The sequence below is a fragment of the Drosophila hydei genome, unplaced genomic scaffold (assembly GCF_003285905.1).
Source record: "Drosophila hydei strain 15085-1641.00,03,60 unplaced genomic scaffold, DhydRS2 tig00000296-arrow-arrow-pilon, whole genome shotgun sequence".
In the NCBI taxonomy this organism is placed as follows: Eukaryota; Metazoa; Arthropoda; class Insecta; order Diptera; family Drosophilidae; genus Drosophila; species Drosophila hydei.
The window spans coordinates 539,609-564,211 of NW_022045705.1; the positions used below are offsets into that span (position 1 = coordinate 539,609).

Consider the following 24,603-nt stretch of genomic DNA (forward strand, 5'->3'; position numbering starts at 1 on the left):
TGATGCTTAACGAAATAACAAATCAATGTACATCCCAGTCAAAAAAATAGTTGAATTCTGCGAAAAGAAACAAAAATACCGAAGACAAAATAGGTAAAAATACCTATAAGCGTTTATATAAATGTCAAAAAAAAACTCTTTTTAGTATGAGCAATTCAAATGAAACACCCCTACCGGCAGTTCTATATATATATATATATATATATATATATATATATATATGTATGTATGTATGTATATGCGCCCATATATTGCTATTTTGTGTGGGCTCGATTTGCAGTACCCACACACACACACGTACACATACTTATATATATATATACATACATATATATATATATATATATATATACATATATATAAATATATATATAAATAAATATATATATATATATATGTATATATATATATATATATATATATATATATATATATATACACAACTAGAAGAAATCATCATCAAAACTTGTTAAGAAACTTTATAAAAATCAAGCGTAGCGTTCGCCACGTTTAACAGAAAAATACTTTCGCGAATTTTACAAATGAAAGCTAGCTAAGAAAATATACCAAAAAAAAAAAAACTCAAATAACTAAAAATACCAAACGTTATACGTTTTTGCTTTCGAGTTGAGTTCGTTTAGGTTTTTGCAATTCAACGCGAACTAAATGTCTTTCCGTTGTAGTTGAAGCGAGAAGAAAATACCAAAAATATACCAACAAAAATACTAAAAATACTAAAGAATATGAATTGTATATTTAAAAATGTAGAAGAATCCGAAAAATGTTTTTTTGTGCCCTAAAAATGTAGATGAAGAAGAAAACGAAAATTTAAGTTAACTTTTACAAGGTAAAACCACTAAATTAATATATATATATATATATATATATATATATATATATATATATATATATATATATATATATATATATATATATATATATATATATATATATATATATATATATATATATATATATGGTATGTATATGTATATCTCTATATGTACACTTACTCAAGCTATGACCATGTATATCTATTTAGAACAAATTGCGAGCGTTTTATAAATGTGATAAAAAACAAAAAGAAATGAAAAAACGATAAAAATCTTGATTGAAAACACTTTGAAGAGTTGCTTAGTTCTCATTCACAGTTTGTTCATTATTGTGTGCGGCATTATGTCTAGTAAAAATTTAGGTATTACGCCCCCATTTTTTTTTTTTTGAATTTCGTGCACTTAACAAAAGGGAAGATACTTACCGATATTTACCTTTGTATCATATGTAATATATACTGTGCCAATCCCAAAAACAAAAACAAAAAATAACAACCAAAAAAATACCAAAAAAAAAAAATTAAACAATTATTTTGATTTTTGTATACATTAGAAAAAGGCCTAGCCTCTTAGTCATACATGCATACAAATGTATTTCGAACAGGCAAAATTTTGAGGCAGCTGGAGATGGAGGTACAGAGAGCAACAGTTGTGTACCTGTATTGGTGGGGTAATAGCGAAAGGCAAAGCGCAGCAGCTTAAGCTGCAGCTGAACGTGCAAGAGATAGGAAAGGAAAGAGTGGGAGAAGTAGAAGTAGAAGGGTGGAAGAGTAGAAGAGTAAAAGAATAGAAAAGTAGAAGAGTGAATGAGTGAGTGAAAAAGTACAAGTGAATAAGACCGGAAGATTATAAGAGTGGAAAAGTATAAGAGTGAAAGAGTAAAAACGTAGGAGAGTATTGCAGTGGCAGAGTGCAGTGAACGAGTATAAGAGTAGAAGAGTACAAGAGCATAAAGAGTATAACAGTGGAAGATTATGGAAGCGGAACAATATAAGAATGAACGAGTATAAGAGTGGAAGAGGGCGTGAGCTATCTCGCTGAACCAAATTTTGCCAATGTGTCAATTTTAATTTCGATTTTATTTAGACTACACATATATATACCTATAAATATATATATAAATATATTCGAAACTAGAGCGAATGAAAGAAAAAAAAAACACAAAATTGTTAGAAAGTTAACCCACGCTAGGGGCCACACGTTTGATATAGTTTATACTAATTCGATGCAAATCTCACGAGGACATCAACCAACTACCCTTTCTCTGTCAAACAAAATACAGGGTACAAGTAAGCCCATAGCAAAAGAGAAACAAAAACAACAAAAATACATATTTATTTGTGTATTTAATTATAATATGATTATTATTATTATGCACCCCGAAAGCCCAAGAAACCCCATAAGAACAACAAAACCAAGAAGAAAAATGAAAAGAAAAGGATCAAGAATAAAATAAACAGCAAGCAACTGTATAAATATTACTATTACGACTACATACAATTATAGTTTAAACAAAAATAAATACAAACAAATGAATAAAAGCTAAAACTAAATTGAAAGGCAAAGAAAACAATGAAAAAGTTAAGAAAATGAAATTCTATTTAACAATGCTGCGTATGAACTTATGATTATATACATACTATATAACTATGTATTACTATTATTATTATCATTATCATTGTCATTATCATTATCATTACCGTTACCGTTATTATTGCTATTATTATTATGATTGTCCATAGAAATCTTTTGCTTTGCATCGATTGCTCAACAGAAAGAGGAAAAAGTTTTATGACGATTTTCCCGTTTCACAAATGATTTGTTTCAAATAAATTATATCAATAAAATAGCATGAAGTTTATTTTTTATTTATTATATTTATCATTCTCTTAGTTTTTGTATTTATTTCTCATTTATTTACGATCGCAAATAACGAACTCAGAAAGCTCCCTCGATTAATGCAATTATTTTGATCTTCTTTCAAGATCTGAAGGCTATATATAATTTGGGTAAGAACTACAGGATTTACGTTTCATATAAGACATACGAAAATAAATTGCAAACATATTTTAGTTGTATTTAAAGACACACACTTTGAAAAGCAATTAACTCCCTTGCCAACAAAATGCAAATAGAAAAACTAGAAAAACTAGAAAAAATAAACTAAATATATATGTCTATATAGCAACTGAATTGTTTCTTTTTCTTTTATTCACATATGTAATATGTTTCTTACTTTCTTTTGATTTTCGAAAACGCAAGAGAGCAGAAAAGTTAAGGGAATAACAAAGAGGAAAATATAACTAAAAACCAAAAGCAGAAAGAATCCTTGGCTGAAACAAAGAGAAACAAATAAAAACAAAATAAAACAAAACAAAAAAAGAAGCAAATAAACAAAAAAAAAAAAAACACAAAAAACAAAAGCAAATACAAATTGTAAACGATATTTATGAAGTTTTGGTGTTGAGGTCATAAAAACAGTTGGAAATAAACGATTTTCTGATGAAGTTGCGTTCGCATTTGACTTTCGTTTCGTCTATTAACGGTTTTGGTTATCGCATTTGAAAATACTGTCAATTGGATCCAGAGAACTGTATGCGCATCATCGTTTGGTAAATGTATTTCTTCAGCATCAACTGCCTTACTTTTTGAAAACAACTTTCAATTTATATTAACTAAACAGCTTGCAAAATGTCTCAATATTTGCTGTGCGTTCTTATTGGAAAAAATAACAGCAGCTGGCATGGCTTTAACAGGGCTATTTAACAGCTCTGGAAATTTACGCGCGCTCATTTGCATAATATATCTTAAGCTTTCTCTTATAAGAATATTAACTATATCAAAAAGGAGTTTGATTAAAATATTGTTATATTGTACCAACGTTACTATTATCACACATTTACATTTAGATCAACTCACTTATTTTCATCAGAGCAGCCAACAAACTTGTAGCGTCACTAGTAGACCGTTTAACACTGAGTTAGCAGCTGCGCTAGCTTAACGCAATTTTGAGCTTAGCTCGCATTGGGAGCGCATATTTACAATAACAGTACCGCAAAATTGCGTCAATGCACATATGTTAGAGCTTATTGCGTTAACATAACACACAACACATTATAAAACAAAATTAATTCCTATTGATAAAAAGTTGTGCCTGGAAATACACATAAATATATAAGCGAAGATGAACAAAATTAGCCAAATCTTATTGCGGCCAAGCCTGGCCAACAATTTCGCAACAACAATGCGTACAATGCCGGCGCTAGCAACATTTCCACGCTGGTACAGCGCGGACGCAGCTGCTCCGCCGGCCGCATTAGATAAGGAGACACTGGACAAACTGGTGCGCACCAACAAGGTGGTTGTATTTATGAAGGGCAACCCACAGGCGCCGCGCTGCGGCTTTAGCAATGCTGTGGTGCAAATCATGCGAATGCATGGCGTCCAATACGACGCACATGATGTCCTTCAAAACGAGTCACTGCGTCAAGGTGAGTGATATCTCAGCTAAATATATCGAAATCTAACTAGCGTCATTCCACTCACTCACAGGCATCAAGGAGTATACCGATTGGCCAACCATACCACAGGTGTTTATCAACGGAGAGTTCGTCGGTGGCTGTGATATTATGATGCAGATGCATCAGAGCGGTGACCTAATCGAGGAGCTCAAAAAGGTGGGAATCACCTCCGAGCTGCTCAAGGCCGAGGAGGCCAAAGATTCAACGAAAAAGTAACCAAAAAAAAAAACAAAAATAGTTAAAAATTAATTGTTAAATCATTCAATATAAACATATACCTATATACATATTATTTGTTCTTAATATACATATATGTCAATTGTGTTTTTTGGACCTACGATGCTTGTCCTCGTTGGCTTTTCGTTCGCGCTGCTCGTCGATCTGCTCCAGCGCCGCCAGAATTCTAACGTGCGCCCCCTGCGTCAAGTCCTCCACCTGCAAAAGCTCGCGACACTTTTGCTTCATTTCCACATTTTGCATATTCACCACAATCTGCGTCAAACTTCGTGCTATGGTGTTGCGTATCAAATCGTCCGGTGGCATTGGCAGTGGACGACGTCCTGGTCGTGAACTGCTTGCCATAGTGGCATTTGGTTGGTGTTCTTGTTCTTGTTGTTGCTGCTGCTTAGCGGCCATCTTTCACACTGATTGCTGCCCGCAAAACTGAGCTTCAACTTTCGCGATTTACCGTTTGCAAGTTTAACCCTTGACTGGTCGTTGGCTTTAGCTTATATCGCATGTTTTCTTGCCCTTTATTATTGTTGCTAATTTGTGATCGGCCATATTGCACACTGATCGCTGCCCGCAACACTGAGCTTCAAGTTTCGCTATTTACCGTATACAACTTTAACCCTTCGCTGGCCGTTGGCTTTTTTCTATGTTTTTCTATGTTTCAACTTAACCCTGCATAGATCGCGTAATTTTTTACATGTTTTCGTTTATTTTTAAATATTACAATATATAATATATAATACATGTTGATTTAGTTGGTGTTGCTTCTTAATATTTTTGTTGTTTTACATAAAAATATATATATGTGTATATTGCTTGAAATTAACATTTGTTATTACCGTTATTTGAACATTGTTACTGTTGTTGTATTCCATTAACTTGTTTATTAATAATAATTGTTATTGTATTGTTTCGTTCGCTTTGTAGGTAATAAGTATTTGTTTCCTTCCTCTCATGTTCAAAATAATTTTACGTACAATAAAAAAAACAAAAAAGACTTATGCGCTATAACTTGCCTATTAGTAAACAATAATAAAAAGTGTTAAACGCGATATGCCATACAAATATATATATACGTATATATATATATGTATATATATATATATATATATATATGTATATATATATGTATATATATATATTTATATATTTATATATTTATATATATATAAGTTATATATATATGTTTGTAGTTATGTAAAAAAGTAGATTTGTAATACTTCTAAAGTTCAGCTTTTCAAAAATAACCAGCAATAGCAAATTGGAACAAGGTTTGCGCAAAGCGAGCTTTTGCGTTGTTGCTTCTCGTTAGATCGAGCAGCGAGTAACGATTAGCAAGTAGCGAGTAGTCGATAGCTGTGGCTGTAGCTGTTGTAGAACGCTGCAGCACGGCTCATACAATGGACAGCTTGTCCAGAATTGAGGATGTGTCCAGTAGCAGCTCAGTGCTGCTGCTGAGGATGTCGTAGAGCTCGTGGGGCGCATCGCCCGCAATGGGGCTGCCGAATGGAAAGAATGAAGAGAGCGTCGAGAGCTGCAATGGCCCGCCATTGACCACATGCAGGCCATTAGCAGTCGATCCTACTGCTCCTCCTCCGGCGCCTGGTGTCGATTTACGTCTTCGCTCCACGCCATCCACATACTCCACTGGGTCCTCTTGCTGGCGCTGATCCTGATCCCGTTGCTGCTGCTGGCTGGGTCGTTGCTCGCCCATCGCCTCGTAGTAGGCATCGGGCAGCTCATCAAAGCTCTGCAGGTCGATGCAGCGCTGCGCCTTGGCTATGTTGCTCAGCATCAGGCGATAAAAGAGATCCACCTGCGGCTGTCCACCGCCACGTATGTCCAGCACGGGGAGCCAACGGTAGTAGCACTGATCCCACACGGACAGATCGAGTATGCGATGCGCCGGCTGCAGGTAACGATCTTGCGGCACACTGGATTGCGTAGCAAACAGCTGCGGATTGATGGTGTAACGTGATGGAGACGATGTTGCCAAGGCGCCGCCGGCGCTAGTCGTTGTCAGCAGCTTATTGTGACCGCCCACGGCCAAGGAGCGTCGATAATTTTGATTGGCAGCCAAATCTCCTCGCTGACGCTGATAGAGGGGATTGGTGAAGAACATCTTATCCTTGTCGGAGAACTGCTCTCCCCAATCCCAAACGGGCCGCAGCACCAGACGTCCCTCGCTGACGGCACGCGCTCGCTGAGCATGGCTATCGAACTGGAAGGTATCAAAAATGGGCATAAAGCAGGCATCCCACAACGTTGTCAGATAAGTTTGCGAGAACTCAAACTCATCCGGAAACTGTTGGAGCAGCTGCCACACGCAGTCGAGGTATAGCAAAAAGATGGGACTCTGTTCGCTGTCCGGCGCCTGTTCGCAGTGGGAAACATAAACGTGGCCCAGCCGGCGCTGGAACGGATGCTCCAAGGCGACCCATTCCTTTTGCACCAGCGACTGGAAACCGTCGATGGTGCGAAAGTGCGGATCGAGTAGCAGCTGGGTCAAGCTGCTAATCACACAGCACAGATCCCGGCCATTGGACTCCTGCAGCACACAGGTTACAGAGGCACGCAACGTGGCAGCCGCTTCCGAGGCCTTCCGCAGGCAGAGCGAAACATATAGCAGCCAGTTAGTCTTCTCGAGCAGCCCCAGATATTTGTCGTCCTGCAGCATGAATTTCTCCGGCGTTTCGGGCGTACAGAGGCGTCGCAGCTTGTGATACGCCCGCTGCACATCCTGCGTGCTGGGCAGCTGGTCAGTTAGCTGGATCAGCTTCAGCTGTTTCCGCTCATCACACTTGCGCACCAGCTCCAGCATAATGTTCTCCAGCTTGGTATCCTGCTGCGAGCTCGGCTGCAGCTCGGCCATACGCACCAGGGAGGCAGCGCTGCTGCCATAGCTGTACACCCAGAAGGCGGCACGTGAATCGCAAAAGGCCAGCGACAACTGCAGGAAACGCTCCACCTCACAGCACTTGGGTATGACAAAGTGTGGCGGCAGCGTGTACTTGCTTGCCTGCAGACGATTCTGGAGCAGCGGCACGGAGCTGGCGCTGATCACCTGCCATTCAGTGGCGCCGCAGCGTATCAGCTCGCGTGCCCAATCGTTCTTGCTGGCGTACATGCTGACGCCGAGCAGCGTGGAATAGTAGGGTTCCCGATACGCATAGGCGAAGCTCAGGTCGTGTCGCATCGGGTAGGCGAAACGAGCCAGCGCCGAGGCAATTAGCTTGACATAATCACTAGCTCCACTTAGCTTCGAGTCCTGCTGCTGGAACGCAAACTTGAGCAGGCGAAAGTTCTTGCATATTATATGCAATGCCACGATCCGGCCGTTTAGATTGTTCTGCTTGGCGAGCTCCAGTTTTTTTCGTCGGCTGCTCGTGCTAGTCATGCGCGCTGCTTGGAGCGCGCTGGCTGCTCTGCCCTGCTCGGCAATCGTATATATCTGATCGATGTTGTTCAGCGTGACCTCGTTGCGACCCAAATAGGCGTTCTTCTGATACAGATCGCTTGCCAACGGCGCCGACAGCGTGCCATGGCCACCATGCAAGGGCACAAAGGCCAGCTTAAAATTGGTTACACTCAACAGGCCAAAGGTGGCCTCCTTGTGGCCACCTCTGCTGTATCTCTGGCGGTGGCCGTTGCCACTGCTGCTGCTATTGCCATTGCCATTGCCATTGCCATTCCCATTTCCGTTGCCGTTGCTGGTGTTAGCATTGTTGCTGCTGGTGTTGCCGCCGACACCTTCCATTGGCGCTATTGGCGAGTACATGTAGGCGGGCGCTGAGGCAACGATCTGCTCGCCGACCAGCAGTTGAGGCGTGGCCAAGTGCACATCACGCAAATCGCTGGGCAGGCACCATTCATTCGTATCGGCTGTGGCGCGCACATCTCCAGCCATGGGCGCCACGTAGCTGGTGAAGGTGTTGCGCTTTCGATGGTCTGGCATATCATTGCTGCCAGTGGCCATCCTCAGCCACTGCTTATGATTGTAATTATTATTATAATTCTTATTCTTGCTTGGATCGGCCAGTGCGAACAACTTTTGTGTGTGGGGTCGCACGTACTTTGAATATTCAATTATTTCTTATTTCCTGTTTGCCTACAAGTTGCTGCCGCTGCTGCTGCTGCTGCTGCCGCTGCTGCTGCTGCTGCTTCTGCTTCTGCTGGTGTTTTCGTTGTCGTCGATGTTCTTGTTGTTGTTGCGTGCAGCTGGCTGCTTAACCGTTAGCCAATGCCGCCTCCAATGGCTAACAAACTGTATGTCAAATAATAAAGAAAAAGTATTAGATACTTGATTCTCGATATGTTTGGTGTAAATTCACACACACATAGCACATAAGCACATCATACACACACACACAAGCAAACATACATGCAGATCCATATACAAAAGGCACATAGCACATAGCGAAGCATAGACGAAATTAAAATTATCTTCGATTTTGATAAGTTTATCAGTTTGAGCTTACCTATTATTTATTTTATTGGTGTTTTTGTCTTGCTTGCGTCGCTTTCGATGTTGGTCTTTAACGTGGAAATGTTTTAATATGTCATCTTTGTGCATCATCTATCAGCACACATATGCATGCATATACAGGCATTTATTTATTTATTATTTTCGTTGTTGCCATTAATATATATACTAATATATATATATATACATATATATATAAATATATACATATACGTATATATAAGTATATACGTTGGCTACTAATACAAATACGCATGCACACTCATTACATGTCAAAAATAACTATCGTTATCGGTAATGTAAGTGGATTCAATCAGCTGATTCAGTTCGAGCGCAAAGCTTAGCAACACTTACTGACTCCGATAGAATTGGTAATTTTCTTTGTCGTCATCAAACGTTTTTGTTTACATTTTTTAATTAGCTTAAAATAACCAATAATACAAGGAAGGTTTTATATCAAATGGTGTATTTTTACCATTTGAATTTTAAAAATTCATCAAGATTTGATTCGATGTATTATTTCGATATTTTTTGCTTAATGTCAACATCGATATATTAGATATGTCAGTTCATGTTAACGCTAGTGAAAAATCACTTGGCCGGTAAACACGCGGCAGACGGTGAGTTGGGCGTAAATTAAATATAGATAGTGTTGAATTCAGCAGCTAAAGAGCAATCTACGAATTTATTGTAAATAGAGTGTGCATGCTTTGGGTACACCGCAGCAGTCGGTGCTTCAAATTTTGCCTATCATCATTCACATCATTGTCGTTGTCAGTGACAAACATAACAAATTCCCAGTGCCATTTATAACTGTCACTGTCGTTAGACGGGCAATTCGCAAGGTACGCTGAAAATCGTAATAACAAACCATTAAAACAAATCTCAAGCAGTTATAACCAAGTGGTGTATACGATGGCAGAGCAGATCAAATACTTGGATGAACCCGATAAATCGGTGACGGATAAAAAAATCTACAAGTAAGTAACACGCACTAAACACATACACATACATCGATATATATGTATACTTCTATATACACAAAGCATATGGCTTGCACGTACGTACGTACAATTGTATGCATATGTATTTGTTAAATATCAACAATTAGTGTTTAGTTTCCCATGAGAAGCTTGAGTTGTAGACTTTTGCTTAGCGAAGACAAATACCAAATATAAGAGTTTTTTAGAAACGATTAACAGCAATATAGCAGCTTACACTCAATTATAGAAGAAGCAGCCAATATAAGAGTTTTTACAGTCGCAACTAGAAAGGTAATAAGTGCTAATATAAGAGTCTCGCAAAAGACAGTCTTATATTGGGAGAGCAGAATGATAAATGATGCCATTTATATCTCAGTCTTCTTTAATGCTTATTGTTTATGTATGTCTGGAATTTATCTCTGAATGCACTCTTTCCTGTTCACTCTTTGCAGATCAATTCTTCTGCCTAATGGGCTGCACGCTCTTATCATTTCGGATCCGAGTCCGATGCCGCACGATGGCTTCACCACATCGGAGTCGTCGATTGGCGAGGGAGATGAGACGTCTGGAGAGACTGAAAGCACGAACAGCTCAAGCGAATTCACATCATCCACATCGGGCAGCGGACAAAGTAGCTCCGATTCCGATAGCGAAGTGGGCGATGAGAAATTGGCAGCCTGCGCGATCCTTATGGATTACGGCTCATTTGCCGAGCCGCGCAAATATCAGGGCTTGGCCCATTTTCTGGAGCACATGATCTTCATGGGCTCCGAAAAGTATCCCGAGGAGAATATGTTCGATGCCCATATCAAGAAGTGCGGCGGCTTCACCAACGCCATCACGGACTGCGAGGATACCGTTTTCTATTTCGAGGTGGCCGAGAAACATTTGGACTCGAGTCTTGACTACTTCACGGCCCTAATGAAACATCCGCTGATGAAGCAGGAGGCGATGCAACGCGAACGCTGCTCTGTGGACTCTGAATTCCAGCAGATCGTACAGGAGGACGAGACAAGACGGGACCAGCTGCTGGCCAGCCTGGCCACCGACGGCTTTCCCCACGGCACCTTCGCCTGGGGCAATCTGAAGACACTCAAGGAGAACGTCGATGACGAGGCGCTGCACAAGCTGCTGCACGAAATCAGACGCGATCATTATGCAGCCAATCGGATGTACTTGTGCCTGCAGGCACGTCTGCCCATCGACGAGCTGGAGACTTTGGTGCTGCGTCACTTTGCCGACATCCCCAGCAATGAAATCGTGGCGCCAGATCTAAGCAACTTCAGCTACAAGAATGCCTTTCGTCCCGAGTTCCATGAGCATGCATTCTTCGTCAAGCCCGTGGAGAATGTTTCCAAACTGGAGCTAACCTGGGTGATGCCCAGTGTGCGTCAATACTATCGCAGCAAACCGGATCAGTTTCTCGCCTTTGTGCTAGGCTACGAGGGCAAAGGCAGCCTGTGCGCCTATCTGCGTCGTCGTCTATGGGCCCTGGAGCTAGTCGCCGGCATCGATGACAACGGCTTTGATCTCAACTCCATGTACAGCCTGTTCAACGTGTGCATCTATCTGACCGACGAGGGCTTCAAGAACTTGGATGATGTCCTAGCCGCCACGTTTGCCTATGTGAAGGTGCTCGCTCTGGCTGACCCGTCGACCTTGCGCGCTATCTATGATGAACAGCAGGGCATCGAAGAGATCGGCTTTCGGTTTCAGCCGCAGCGCCCGGCCATGGATAATGTGCAGCAGCTAGTGCTGAACTGCAAATACTTTCCGCCCAAAGATGTGCTCACCGGCAAGGATCTGTACTATGAGTACAACGAGCAGCATTTGGCCGATCTCATCGGACATCTCAACGACTTTAAGTTTAATCTAATGCTAACTGCTAGGAAATACGAGGATTTGGTCTTTGATAAGCGTGAGGAGTGGTTTGGCACCGAGTACACCAGCATCCCAATGCCAGAGAAGTGGCAGCGTCTATGGTCCGAATCGGATCCCACAAAGTTGCCCGAACTTTTTTTGCCCGAGACGAATCGATTTGTTACCCAAGACTTTGGCATCTATTGGCACAAGATGGGCAAACCCGAGTTGCCCGACTCGCCCAAGAAGCTGCTGCAGTCGGAGATCTGTGAGCTCTGGTTCCGCGGCGACGACAAATACGAGCTGCCCGAGGCATATATGTCCTTCTATCTAATCTCACCGCTGCAGCGCAAGTGTGCTAAAAAGTAAGTCCTTTCTCCTTTTCCCTTGAACTTGTATTGATTAGGTTTCGCTCTCTCCCTCTCCATCTCCCTCTCTCTTCAGCGATGCTATGTGCGCATTGTATGAAGAGCTGGTCAAGTTCCACGTCAGCGAGGAATTGTATCCAGCCACCAGCGCAGGGCTCAACTATACCTTTAACGTCGGCGAGAAGGGTCTGATACTCCAAGTGCATGGCTACAATGAGAAACTGCATTTGCTGGTCGAGTCCATTGCCCAGGCGATGATGACGGTGCAGTCCACGCTCAATGAGGATATATTGGCCACCTTTGTGAAGGACCAACGCAAAAGCTACTTCAACACGCTCATCAAACCACGTGCCCTAAACAGGTGAGTCACACGCACCTTTCCTCTCTCTCTCACTCTCTCTCGTTTGTATTCTGTTGTAACGCTACTCATTTGCTTCAGGGACGTCCGTCTATGCGTGGTGGAGCATATGCGCTGGCTAATGATCGACAAATACAAGTGCCTGAACGATATTACGCTGCAGGACCTGCAGGACTTTGCGGGCCTCTTTCCACAACAGCTGTATGTGCAGGGCCTCGTGCAGGGCAACTATACGGAGGAGCAAGCCCATAATGTGATGAACATGTTGTTGGGTCGTCTCGGCTGCAAGTCGATACAGGACCACTATTATGTGGAGGATCGCACGGTGCAATTGCCACAGGGCGCACACTACATACGCTGCCATACGCTGAACGAACAGGACACGAATACTGTGATCACGAACTACTATCAGATCGGGCCAAATAATGTGCGCTTGGAGTGCATTTTGGATCTGTTGATGATGTTCGTTGAGGAGCCGCTGTTCGATCAGTTGCGCACCAAGGAGCAGCTGGGCTATCATGTCGGCGCAACGGTTCGGATGAATTACGGCATTGCCGGCTACTCGATCATGGTCAACTCCCAGGAGACAAACACAACGGCCAGCCATGTGGAGAAGCGTATCGAGGTGTTCCGCAACAATATGCTCCAAATTCTCGAAGATATGTCCCAGGAGGACTACGATCATACGCGCGACTCGCTCATCAAGCTGAAGCAGGTCGCCGATATGGCGCTGGCCACGGAGGTGTCGCGCAACTGGAACGAGATTGTCAACGAGGAGTATATGTTCGATCGTCGTCGGCAACAGATCGATGTGTTGCGCAGCCTGACGAAACGTGAAATAGTCGCCTTCCTGCTGGACAATGAGATCACCAACATGCGCAAGGTGTCCATACAGGTCATTGGCCATCAGCCGGAGAAGACGTCCAAATTGAAGTCAAAGGCGTTGGCCGAAACGGAAGGGGATGCCCAAAGTTCGCTGACCGAGACGACGCCCAGCAGCGAGAATGAAGACGACGATGAGGACGACGATATGGAAAGCAGCGAGGAAGATGAGGATGAACTCTTCGAGGCGCTGGCCAACAAACTGAATGTCGTATTCCTGCCAGAGGAGGGTGACGCCACAACCATTGTCGACATTGCCGATTTCAAGTCCAGTCTGGATCTATATCCCATGACTCTCTTCAACAATGTGAGCGCCGATGTCGAGGATGCCAGCAGCAAGCCAACGCTTATCGAGGATGCGCTAATGAATACGTGAACGCCCACACCTGACAGCAACCAAAAGACCCATCAACGGCAAATACATATTGTCCATAAATATGCATACGCACACATATACATATGAGTATATGCATGTGTGTGTGTGTGTGTGTGCGAGTGTGTTTAGCATATATAGTTTATAAGGATTCATCTGTAACAAAATTACTGCAAAGCGAATGCACTCGTCGTTTTACTAGCAAAATGTAAAGTAAAGTAACACACCTGTGTACACCTACCCATACCATACCGTACCCATACCGTACCATACACACACACTTACATTGACGTTTTACAAGAGAAATATGTAGATCGAAGCATTTGTCCTTTCGCGATGATCGCGTGATTTGTAACTGACGACATTTGAAAGCAAACTAAACTAAATTTACCTTAAACAGCTATTAAACTAAATAAAACAAATAAATTATGCAATATGCACCCACTTCTCTGTATCCCAGCCAATGCATACACACATTCACATATATATTAAGATATATTTAATAGAATATATAGAACTTTATACGTTTTACACATATATATGATTTGTGGCGAGTGGGGCACATACACTCGTTGGTCGTCTCGTCTCTTAGAGTCTCTCAATATATTTACGATCGGCAAATACTATATCTGGTTTATGAGTAACGCTATTAAAGTTGCAATTTTGAATACATATATAGTGGCCGAGACTAAAGCATTAGTAGACATAACTAGCACCATTAAGGATCCTTTACAGATCTCTATTTTGTATATATATAAAGGCTTTGTGTCTTACGAGATCATATCGACTCAGCAGTTCGTTCTGATCAAGAAAATATATACTTTGTGGGCGCTGCCACGCCTCGTTCTGCCTGTTACATGCATTTTGAGAAAACCTTTTTGCTCTGAATTATCATTCTTAATGTGTTCAGGGTACAAAGAACTGATGAGGCTTGTTCTGGATAAAAACAGCTGGATAAATCAATTGTTTGAGCGACCTATATATATGTAATATAGTATTATAAGATACTCTATATATATATAGTTTTATAGTATACAATATTACTGAATAATTGTTAGGCATTAAGTAGAACGACAGCTGTTCGCCCCACTCAATGATCCTGAGTTGTGATGAGGTCAAGCGAGCTTAATCGATTCATAAGACTTGCTCACAAAACCAACAACTGTCGAATGGGAACTAACTGAAGAGCAGGTTTAACAGGAATTAAACTAAATCTGCACAAAATATTTCTTTCGTTTTTTGGGATTTGTCATATAGTCAAAGCTCTATAGGCTTGATATATTCATATACCTCTAAGCTCTAACAGCCCAAATATTTCAGCTAAATTGTATTAGCTTTAACTATTTGGCATGCTACCAGCAGGTGTGGAACTATCATTTTTATGCTTTTAGTTGCCAAAAACAGATCGGATGACGATATATATGAGTATATATAGTATACATATGTACATTTAGCCCTGTCCTTATGACAGACAAAACCAATATACTCGCTTTTCATTGAGTGAACGAGCATAAAAGTGTGCACTGACAAAGGTTTAATAATTATATAGGGATATATATATAGGTATGGTATATGTAAATGATATAGGTATAGGTATAAGGTTCAATTTGCTTAATAATCTCATCCCGCGATCTCTCTCTCTCTTTCTCTGTCTATGTCTCTCATTTGCTGGTATGGGATCAATCATTTATTTGTTCTTTATTTATACACGTAACTTTCTGTGTGTGTGTGTGTGTATTTACATCGATGTATTCGTATGTGAGTGTACATATATATGTATAAGCTTTACAAATATTTGTATTTTCTCTATATAAAGTATATATTATCAAAAATTTGTTTCATTTTTGATTCGTTCAATTTTTGTGCTTGATTAATTTATGATTTGAACAGAGATGCAATCGCCATATTCTAGATATATATTTAGTATTTGTATATACATATATATATATATATATATGGTTTATATAAAAAATCTCGATTGTTTCGTTAGTATGTATGTATGCGTTATATATACATTTACATTGAGCTTTAGTTGGCTCCCTTTTTTTTGTTTTTTACATTTTTGTATACTTAAGCATAAGTAACAATATATAGTCCATAGTTGTTTTTGTTGCTTACGATCGTCGGGTCTGGGTTTAGTATTTGTTCACAACTGAACTTAAGGATAAAGCGAGAATAGTATACATACAGTATTAGAGTACAAAAAGTATAGAATTATCAACAATAGAATAACAAAAAAAAAAATAATTAAAAATAATGTGTATATATAGGTATATATATATATAGTAAAACATATGAACTAAATTAGTTTTTTTTTTGTTTTCTTTAGATATTTTCTTTTGCTTATATACAGATTTCTAGTTGTGTGCAACGGTAAATTTAGGGTATTTTACAGTTTTTGCAGCTCTGTGGTGTCGACTAGGTAGCGCGACTGCAGTATCCTCGGCGTACGCTCGTTGGCATCCTGGAGCAGTCCCTCCTCGTGCTTGGTATTGCCATTGCCATTGGCGCCAAAGATGCGCGAGATAAGCGAGGTATTGGAACGCTTGAAAGCGGCCATTCGTTTGCCGTTCATGATCTCGGGCAGATCGTCAAGGCCGCGATGCAGCGACAACTTGTCAAGTTCCGAATCGGAGCCATAACGTTTGGCACGCTCTGCGGCCAGTTGAGCTTCGTATTCGGAGGTGCGCAACGTCTTGGCCGTTGGCTTGCGATACATTTTGAGGAGCAGCGACGAGCAGACAACGCTCACCGAACTGGCGGCCATGGCCACCGAGGCCATCCAGGGCTGGAGCGTAAAGCCAAAGGGCGCAAACAACCCGCTAGCCAGGGGTATGCCCAGCAGATTGTACATGCTGGCAAATAGGAAATTGTAGCGTATGCGACGCACTGTGCACCGGGACAGGTCTAAGCAGGCAACCACATCCAAGAGATCGTTACGCATCAGCACAATGTCCGCTGCCTCGGCAGCCACATCTGTGCCCGCTGCTATGGTGATGCCCACGTCGGCTTGTGCCAAAGCGGGGCTATCGTTGACACCATCGCCCACCATGGCAACGCGTATGCCACGCTGTTGGATCCGTTGGATTTTCGCTACTTTATGCGAGGGCAGCACTTCCGCATAGACTGTGCGTATGCCCACCTGTAGACGGGAGAATTCAGATTAATATCAGTTCATTGGGGACGAGCGAGCGAGCGACGAGATGCCCTACACATTGCCCAGACCAACGCGTTCACACAGACGGACAAACGGACAGGCAGATGGAATTGACTGGATAGACTGATGGGACACCTCCTTCTGCCGTCACACACTCTTGAACAGTAACTATATCCCGACATACCTCACGAGCAATGCTTGCTGCTGTATTCTTGTTGTCGCCCGTCAGCAGAACCACATCGATGCCCATGCGCTTCAGTGTATAGACCGCCAGGTGAGCCTCCGGCTTGACCATGTCGGCGACAGCAAACATGCAAACCAGCTGGCCATTGAGGGCGCATAGGACGGCCGTGTGCCCTTTGTGCTCCTCGTGCGTCATGCAATCGCTAATCTCCAGTGGCACCTCGATGCAATTACGTTGCATCCATTCGCGATTGCCGATGAGCACATGAATCTCGGGTCCATCGATCAGTGGCTGTTGGTGCTGTTCGAACTGTGGATGCTGCTGGCGCTGTTCCAGATCGAGGGCCCCATCCAAGGCGAGCAGCTGCTGTTCGATGATTTTCTCCTGCAGCTGCAAATAATCGATGCTGGCGCCGTTGTCTACGGCGATTGCAGTGTGTGGATGAGTGCGCCACAGATTCTCATAGTTGATAATTCGCTCCGCATTGCAAGCCTGCCGCAATGCCTGCTCATAGTTGGAGACGGTGGCCTGAATGCCACAGCCGGGCACCGCCTGAAAATTTGAGCTCTTGCCAAAACTATTCTGCACATTTAGCATGTCCTTGGCAAAGTGTACAATGGCTGAGGCAATGGGATGTTCACTGTTCTGCTCCGCAGCGCCAATGATGGTCAAGGCGCGGGCCAGGCTGCACACCTGCGGCGGCACAAACAACGTTACCCGGCTGGTCATCGGAGTGCCATGCGTAATGGTGCCCGTCTTATCAAAGACAACTGTCTTGACCTGCAGAATGAATAAATGTAGAATACTTAACACTTAATAACTATATCACACAAAGTTTGAATTTATGTATAAATATAATTGAAAATTAGAAGAAAGTCCATCTTTCAATTTTCGCTTTTCACAATCTCAACATGGCGGCTACATTTACGCATATACATAACATAACTGTCAATGCGTGCGGCATAAGTCATGTTGGTATTTTCAAAGCAAGTCGACGCTTTAAGCCCCTACGCATAAGGATATGCATGCAAATATGCAAACTTTTTATACGAGCATGGCTAATGCTTTGACTATTTCGCAATGCTGCTCCCTAAGAAGGGGCACACACTAATACATACATAAATTTGAGAGAGCACAGTGAGAGCAAGCACACAAAAATGACATCAAAACGGGATGCCCATTTCAACAGCACATAAATTCCAATGCATAAGGCAAGCAAGTCGACGTTTTGATGTCCTAGGCAAAAGAAATCATGCAAATATGCAACATTTTTCTATAAGCATGACCAATGCCTAGCATTTTGTATTGCTGCTCCTTAAAAAGAGACTGGAATGCTCGGGCACACACAAATTTGAGAGAGAGCAGTAAGAGTAGATACAATAACAAAAATGGTACTAAACGGTAAGGCCGTCTTGCTCGATCGCACTGACTGCGTGCTCGCAGCTCGTTGAGAGCGCAAAAGAGTGAGTGAGGAAAACCGAAATAACGGTGATTATTGCTTGAGTTGGCTCTCTGGCTCTCCCTTAAGCGCTTATTTTGACTTACGTCGCTGCAATACGTAACAATCTGTCTGTTAGGGTTAGGGTTAGGTTAGGTGCTCTCTCTCTCTTTTTCACTTTGTCTTTTGCACTCACCTTGTGGGCATTTTCCAGTGCTGTGGCACCTTTAACCAGCACACCGTTCGTTGCGCCCGTGCCAGTGGCCACCATAACCGCTGTGGGCGTGGCCAGGCCTAAGGCACATGGGCAGGCAATGGCCAACACGCTGAGAGCACACTTGAATGCGTAGCTAATGACAATCGTATTGCGATCCATGTGCATCTTATGCTCCATGGCTACTGGCACCAGATCGGGATTGACAAAGCCGGCTATAATCCATCCGATGAGCGTTATGGTCGATATGGCCACCACAAAGGGCACAAAGTAACCGGCAATGCGATCCGCTAACTGTTGTATGGGAGCCTTCGATGTTTGTGCCTCCTCGACGAGTCGCACAATCTGCGCCAGCGTCGTATTCTCGCCAGTGTGCGTGGCCTCAACGAGAAGCACGCCGTTCCGATTGATGGAGCCGCCAATGACAACGGCGCCCTTGCGCTTAGCCACCGGCATCGACTCGCCCGTGATGAGGGATTCATCGCAGCTCGAATGGCCAAAGAGCACTTTGCCATCGACGGGTACCTTGGCACCGGGTATCACCTTCAGCACATCTCCGCGCTGAACATAGTCTACGGATATTGTCTTCTCACTGATTATATCAAAGTCGGCCGAGATCTCCACGAGCAGCGCATCTGCTGCTTTTAGTGAGAGCAGCTTGGACAGTGCCTCCGATGTCTTGCCCTTGGCTATGTGCTCCAGCCAGCGACCAAGCGAAATGAAGATCAGCAGCATCGGCGGCGTATCGAAGAAGGTAAGAGGCGAGCTATTCTGCTCCATCAGCACTGCTGCTATCACCACAGCCACGGAGTAGACATACGAGATCGTCGTCACCATTGAGATGAGCACATCCATGTTGGTGGTGCCATGTTTGATGGCGCGGTACGATTGCACATAGAAGTGATAGCCGCCAAAGAACTGTACGGGCGTCGACAACAAGAACATGACCAGATTTTCCATGGATAGCCCAGGCACGAGGCAGCACATGTTCGCATGACCCTTGTCGCTCATTTCCAGCATGAAGTAGATCATGGCCACCATGCACGGCCCGCCAAAGATAAGTGAGATGAGGAACGCGTTCCGCCATTTTCTTATCTCCTCCTTGTGTTCCAGATAATTGTGCGCCATCTTGTCTCGTCCGCTGAGGAGCTTGGCCTGAAAGCCAAGCGCCTCGATCGCTTCGCATATGCTTCGCGGACCCGTATCGTCCGTTGTATATCGGAATTTGCCTGAAACACATGTAGATGTGATAACTTATTAGACTACAGTGGTGTCCAGGAAAGTTGTGATACATCATGGGATGCAATGACAACACACAACAGTGGCGTCTCGATAAGTGAGCCTCACTGAATTTGTGTTTAATCTCCTTATAATTTTACAGTGTTATGAACAAATGAACATTTAAATGAACTAGTAAACTTGTTCAGTGATCTATTCAGTTACAATTTCACCGATCACTGCAATACTCAATGAACGATACAGTTCAATTGAACAAATATTTATGCTCAATTCTCGGACGACTCATTATGATTCGTTCTACTGTATGTGTCATTAATTAAGTACTTAATTAAATTAACTATTGATCAAACTGAACAATTGCATTGATTCAACCCAATGAACTAGAATTCAGCACTAGAGGGAAAGCTGCAACCAGACACGTTTCCACCTAGTCAACAACTTCTACATTGAGCTGCAAGTGAAAGCTCATGGATACGTGCAAAAACTAGTTCCAATTGACTGCCTGAAGTCACGTAAAAATCAAGTCTAAAATATTTCCTTTTATATATTTAATATATTAAATCGAGTTATATATATATATATACTATATTCATCTAAAGGCACTGATACTGTAAATTAGGCAACATATTGCCCTAGGTGTGCTTCAGTAAATATTTATGCAGACGTATCAGATTAGATTAGAATGTTAGAATACAAAAAACTAATAAAACTAGCTCAATAAAAAACAACTGTTTCCAACTGTAACTACAGCGTGGATTATGAAATTATAACTAACAAGCTTATATAACATCGAGTGTTAGCACTTTTTTGACCAGGTCTGCAAAAAGTGATGTTTAAAAGTATTTAACTGTTTTTTAGCAAATAGTTTTCTTTTATTTTTTTACTATTATAATTTTGTATTGCTTTTAACTAAAACATTGATGTTTATTTAGAATTAAATAGGTATCAACACTTTTTTGGCCTTGCCTGTGAGTGAAGTCGCTAAAGTGCGCTCCAATTGGAATTGAAATTTGAATTGGAGTGCAAAAAGTATTTAGCTTGATTTTTTTTCTTTCTAACACTAAGATTTTGTTATTATTATTAACCGGTTCCAGTGCCCGGATTTGATTGCCAACTGAAGCTTAGACAACCAGCTTCGATCAAACGCGCCTCACCCCTCGCTTGCGATATCTCTCTCTCTCTCAGTCTCTCTCTGTTTCTCTGTGCTACATATGCATATGTGTGTGTACATATCATTAATCACTTGAACAGTGACTAAAATTTCAATGCATTCACTTTTGCGTGCGTGTGTGTGTGTCTGTATAGGCCAGCATGGGCTGTTGAACTTGGCGACGGGCTATTCCAGACGCAGACAAAGCTGACAAAGCTCCAAAAGTTCTGTTAGTTTATTTAAAATATTTATTTAGTTTATTTAGTATTTTTTGTGTTGTTTTTTTTATTGGGATTGTCGCAATTTAGGGCAATTGTTGGTGTAAGTTAATGTGAGATAAAGTGTAGATAAGATACGAGAGAATTTTCTAATTGTAGCTGTAGTAGTGGGCTTTAATTGTGTTGAAGGGGGGCATGTTTAACATGTTGAAAATTGGAAGTTTTAAGCGCATGACTTGAGACATTTCTAATATTTAGTTAAAGATATGCAATTGAATAGATAATTAGTCGGCTTGCTTAGCACACTTAAGCAGTACAGTTAAGAAAAACGAAAAAACCAGTACTTTTATTTGCATTTGTAAAGTTTTAAAAGAAAATTCCCCTATACAGACTCTCTGAATCATGGCAGATAAGTAAGTATTTCACCAGCCATGCGGGGAGAGTCATGTAATTAGAAAGAACATGGGAGAGAGAGAGAGAGAGAGAGGATGGAAGTGTTAGTATTGCAGGGGCTTTACAGCATGTATGTGTGCATACGTGCTCATGTCCACAGAGCGTATGTATGCATGTATGCACGTATGCATAAATGTATACATGTGCAAATGCATATGTATACAAATCACAGTATGCATTGTCAAATCGTGTGCAAAACTGACTATGCACGCTTTGCTGCATATTCTGTGATCATATTTTCAAGCTTTTAAACTCGATATGAGTTTGTGACTATCAATAACAATGAAATTTTCAGCATAAATGTAGACTTGCCTTAAGCTAACTGAACATTAATTTAATTGATTACATTAGCACTTGATATAGCAGGGTATTAGATAAGTCGCCCACGTGCTTGGCCACGTAATTAGCAAAAGCGTGTGCAAAAAATACTATATATAGGAGTTGAGTGAAGGCATCATTTTTTTTTTTTTTTTTTTTTTTTTTTTTTTTTTCGTTTTTATTTCTTTATTTTGTTGCAGCTTATTGTCTTAGACTCTATAGCGCATTTAGCTCTAAACCTTAACTAATGGGAGGGCAGATATGCCAATTATTCTGCACTTGTAGCTACTATCTTAATTAGTTCTAATATTGTCTAGAGGATGCAATCTCTTCAGTCTTCGCCTATTGTTGTTTATAGCCAGGTTGCTTGCGAGATGGTTAGGATGCGCTGCAAGTCTGTCCGCGTATCTTGAACTGTGTCGCCCAATGAGTTCAGCAACTGTGGGAATTGCTAAATCCCTATGTAAGACTGAGTTTCTTACAAACCAGCTGGCTCCAGTCCATCTGCGTAGTGCTTTATTCTGCAGGGTCTGAATTTTGTTCCTTGTAGTCTTCGCCGAGGAGCCCCATAGAGAGATACCATATACGAAGGTTGGGACAACTATTGCCTTGTAGATGGCGGCCTTGCTGCTGTAAGACAACTTGCTTGAAGCTCTCAGCATCCAGTCGAGGGTTTTTAGCTTGCTTTTGCATTTTGAGGTTACTTGACTTATGTGCGCTTTAAAAGTCAGCCTTCTGTCAAGAGTGATACCAAGGTACTTTACTTTTGAGGCTTTGGGAATAGTGGGCCCCAATGCAACGCTTGGGCAATCTCCTCTTCTAGTGGCGAAGGTAGTATGTACAGACTTTTGTGCATTAATGGTGATACACCACCGTTTTGCCCAGCGTCCGAAAGAGTCCAGATATTTTTGTAGTGAGTCTGAAGCTTCTTGCGCAGATACGTGACGTGATAAGATGGCGGTGTCATCTGCATAGGTCGCTATGAGTACTGCATCTGTACTTCCTATATTTGGCTCGGGAGTTGGCATATCTCCTGTGAATAAAGTATAAAGTGTTGGGCCTAGAACACTACCCTGTGGTACTCCAGCCATAATTGGTCTAGTCAAGGATACTGTTTGCCCCCTTGACACTTGGAAGGTTCTTCCAATAAGGTATGAGGATAGCAACGCGAAAAATGGGGCTGGAAGGGTGGTCCTCACTTTCTGCAGCAGTCCCAGGTGCCAAACTCGATCAAACGCCTGTTTGATGTCTAAAAAGACGGCAGAGCAGTACATCTTTTCTTCAAAGGCTCCAAGGATATGGTGCACAACTCTGTGAACCTGTTCCGGTGTTCCATGCTGTCTCCTGAAGCCAAACTGATGGTTTGGAATGGCCTCCTGGCGTCCCAGATGTGTCAGTACTCGTTCCAGAAATATTCTTTCGAATATTTTGGAGAGTACTGGCAACAGGCTAATTGGTCTGTACGACTCAATTTCTCCCACGGGTTTGCCAGGCTTAGGAATCATCACAATCACGGCGCGCTTCCAGCAGGCTGGAAAGTGCCGGATGCGGAGCATGGCGTTGTACACCATAGTTATGTAGTCTATGGTGGAGTCAGGCAGTGCTCTAAGGACTCTGCCGTTTATTAGATCATATCCAGGGGATTTTTTTGCCTTCACTCTTCTGATGTGTTCAAGAACCTCTTCTTTTGTACATCCAGTTATCTGGTCTTCAGCTGGGAGGGGCGAGAGAACGATGTCTTCTGTTGCTTCGATTTCTGAGGCCTCTGCGGTAATCACCGGCGTGAATTGGTCTTGAAGGTGGTTTGCAAAAGCCTCAGCTTGAGCTTCGTCTCCAATGTGCCAGGAACCAGAAATGCTCCGAATGGGATGACGTCGTATTGGCTGCCGTTTGAGCTTTCTTGTAAATTTCCATAATTGAAACTCTGCGTCAGTGGGCGATTCAGCTCGTACCAGCGCATCGCTGATACACCTCTTTTGAAGCAGGGCGAGAGCAGCTTTAAGATGCCTCGTGGCTTCGTTGTACATGGATTTGGCATCAGGCGTGCGTAATCTTAACCAGCGTCTCCTGGCCCATCTTTTGTGTATTAGTAGGTGTTGGGCCTCCAAGGTGAGGGGGATGTTGTACGGAGACTGTTGTCTTGTTTGGCAAGATGGTGGGGCGGCTTGGTGCGCAGCTTTGACTATTTCTTCCTGCAGTTTGTTTGCTGCGTAGTCCACGTCTTCAGGAGTGTTAAGTTCCATTTCTATGTGCAAAGAGTAATGGAGCTCGCGCCTAAAGACTCCTAAATCTGATCCTGCTGGCAGTAGTTGTTTCCTAATGGGCAAGGGCTGTGGCTGC

General features: G+C 42.3%; 5 protein-coding genes across 5 annotated transcripts; 2 read left to right on the top strand and 3 right to left on the bottom strand.

Moving 5' to 3' along the window:
• Positions 1-3,890: 3,890 nt before the first annotated feature.
• LOC111604901 (glutaredoxin-related protein 5, mitochondrial) lies at positions 3,891-4,577 on the top strand. The gene is made up of 2 exons (XM_023323144.2): positions 3,891-4,324; positions 4,386-4,577. The coding sequence occupies exons 1-2, from the start codon at positions 4,018-4,020 to the stop codon at positions 4,568-4,570; spliced, it is 492 nt and encodes a 163-aa protein (XP_023178912.1). The 5' UTR covers positions 3,891-4,017; the 3' UTR covers positions 4,571-4,577.
• Positions 4,578-4,669: 92 nt separating this feature from the next.
• LOC111605626 lies at positions 4,670-5,255 on the bottom strand. The gene has a single exon (XM_023324281.2). It carries the CDS (start codon positions 4,988-4,990, stop codon positions 4,670-4,672), a length of 321 nt encoding a protein of 106 aa, XP_023180049.2. The 5' UTR covers positions 4,991-5,255.
• Positions 5,256-5,775: 520 nt separating this feature from the next.
• LOC111605079 (myotubularin-related protein 10-B) lies at positions 5,776-8,728 on the bottom strand. Its single transcript, XM_030223841.1, has one exon. The coding sequence runs from the start codon at positions 8,559-8,561 to the stop codon at positions 5,979-5,981; it is 2,583 nt and encodes an 860-aa protein (XP_030079701.1). The 5' UTR covers positions 8,562-8,728; the 3' UTR covers positions 5,776-5,978.
• An 864-nt stretch (positions 8,729-9,592) lies between these two features.
• LOC111603014 (nardilysin) lies at positions 9,593-14,381 on the top strand. Its single transcript, XM_030223834.1, has 6 exons — positions 9,593-9,688; positions 9,767-9,913; positions 9,962-10,048; positions 10,504-12,276; positions 12,356-12,640; positions 12,719-14,381. Exons 3-6 carry the CDS (start codon positions 9,984-9,986, stop codon positions 13,893-13,895), a joined length of 3,300 nt encoding a protein of 1,099 aa, XP_030079694.1. The 5' UTR covers positions 9,593-9,688; positions 9,767-9,913; positions 9,962-9,983; the 3' UTR covers positions 13,896-14,381.
• Positions 14,382-16,215: 1,834 nt separating this feature from the next.
• Positions 16,216-20,179, bottom strand: LOC115483033 (copper-transporting ATPase 1-like). The gene is made up of 4 exons (XM_030223819.1): positions 20,152-20,179; positions 18,868-20,114; positions 17,234-18,013; positions 16,216-17,034 (listed from the first exon to the last, which is right to left on the bottom strand). The coding sequence occupies exons 1-4, from the start codon at positions 20,177-20,179 to the stop codon at positions 16,282-16,284; spliced, it is 2,808 nt and encodes a 935-aa protein (XP_030079679.1). The 3' UTR covers positions 16,216-16,281.
• Positions 20,180-24,603: the final 4,424 nt, after the last annotated feature.

Bases quoted from the DNA above. Each gene is read 5' to 3' on its own strand.
- LOC111604901 (XM_023323144.2), top strand. From the start codon at position 4,018: ATGAACAAAATTAGCCAAATCTTATTGCGGCCAAGCCTGGCCAACAAT. The intron at 4,325-4,385 runs GTGAGTGATATC...ACTCACTCACAG, and splicing joins AAACGAGTCACTGCGTCAAG to GCATCAAGGAGTATACCGAT.
- LOC111605626 (XM_023324281.2), bottom strand. From the start codon at position 4,990: ATGGCCGCTAAGCAGCAGCAACAACAAGAACAAGAACACCAACCAAAT.
- LOC111605079 (XM_030223841.1), bottom strand. From the start codon at position 8,561: ATGGCCACTGGCAGCAATGATATGCCAGACCATCGAAAGCGCAACACC.
- LOC111603014 (XM_030223834.1), top strand. From the start codon at position 9,984: ATGGCAGAGCAGATCAAATACTTGGATGAACCCGATAAATCGGTGACG. The intron at 10,049-10,503 runs GTAAGTAACACG...CACTCTTTGCAG, and splicing joins ACGGATAAAAAAATCTACAA to ATCAATTCTTCTGCCTAATG. The intron at 12,277-12,355 runs GTAAGTCCTTTC...CTCTCTCTTCAG, and splicing joins CAGCGCAAGTGTGCTAAAAA to CGATGCTATGTGCGCATTGT.
- LOC115483033 (XM_030223819.1), bottom strand. From the start codon at position 20,179: ATGTATCACAACTTTCCTGGACACCACT. The intron at 20,115-20,151 runs GTAGTCTAATAA...CATGTGTTTCAG, and splicing joins CAACTTTCCTGGACACCACT to GCAAATTCCGATATACAACG. The intron at 18,014-18,867 runs GTGAGTGCAAAA...TTCATTCTGCAG, and splicing joins CACTGGAAAATGCCCACAAG to GTCAAGACAGTTGTCTTTGA.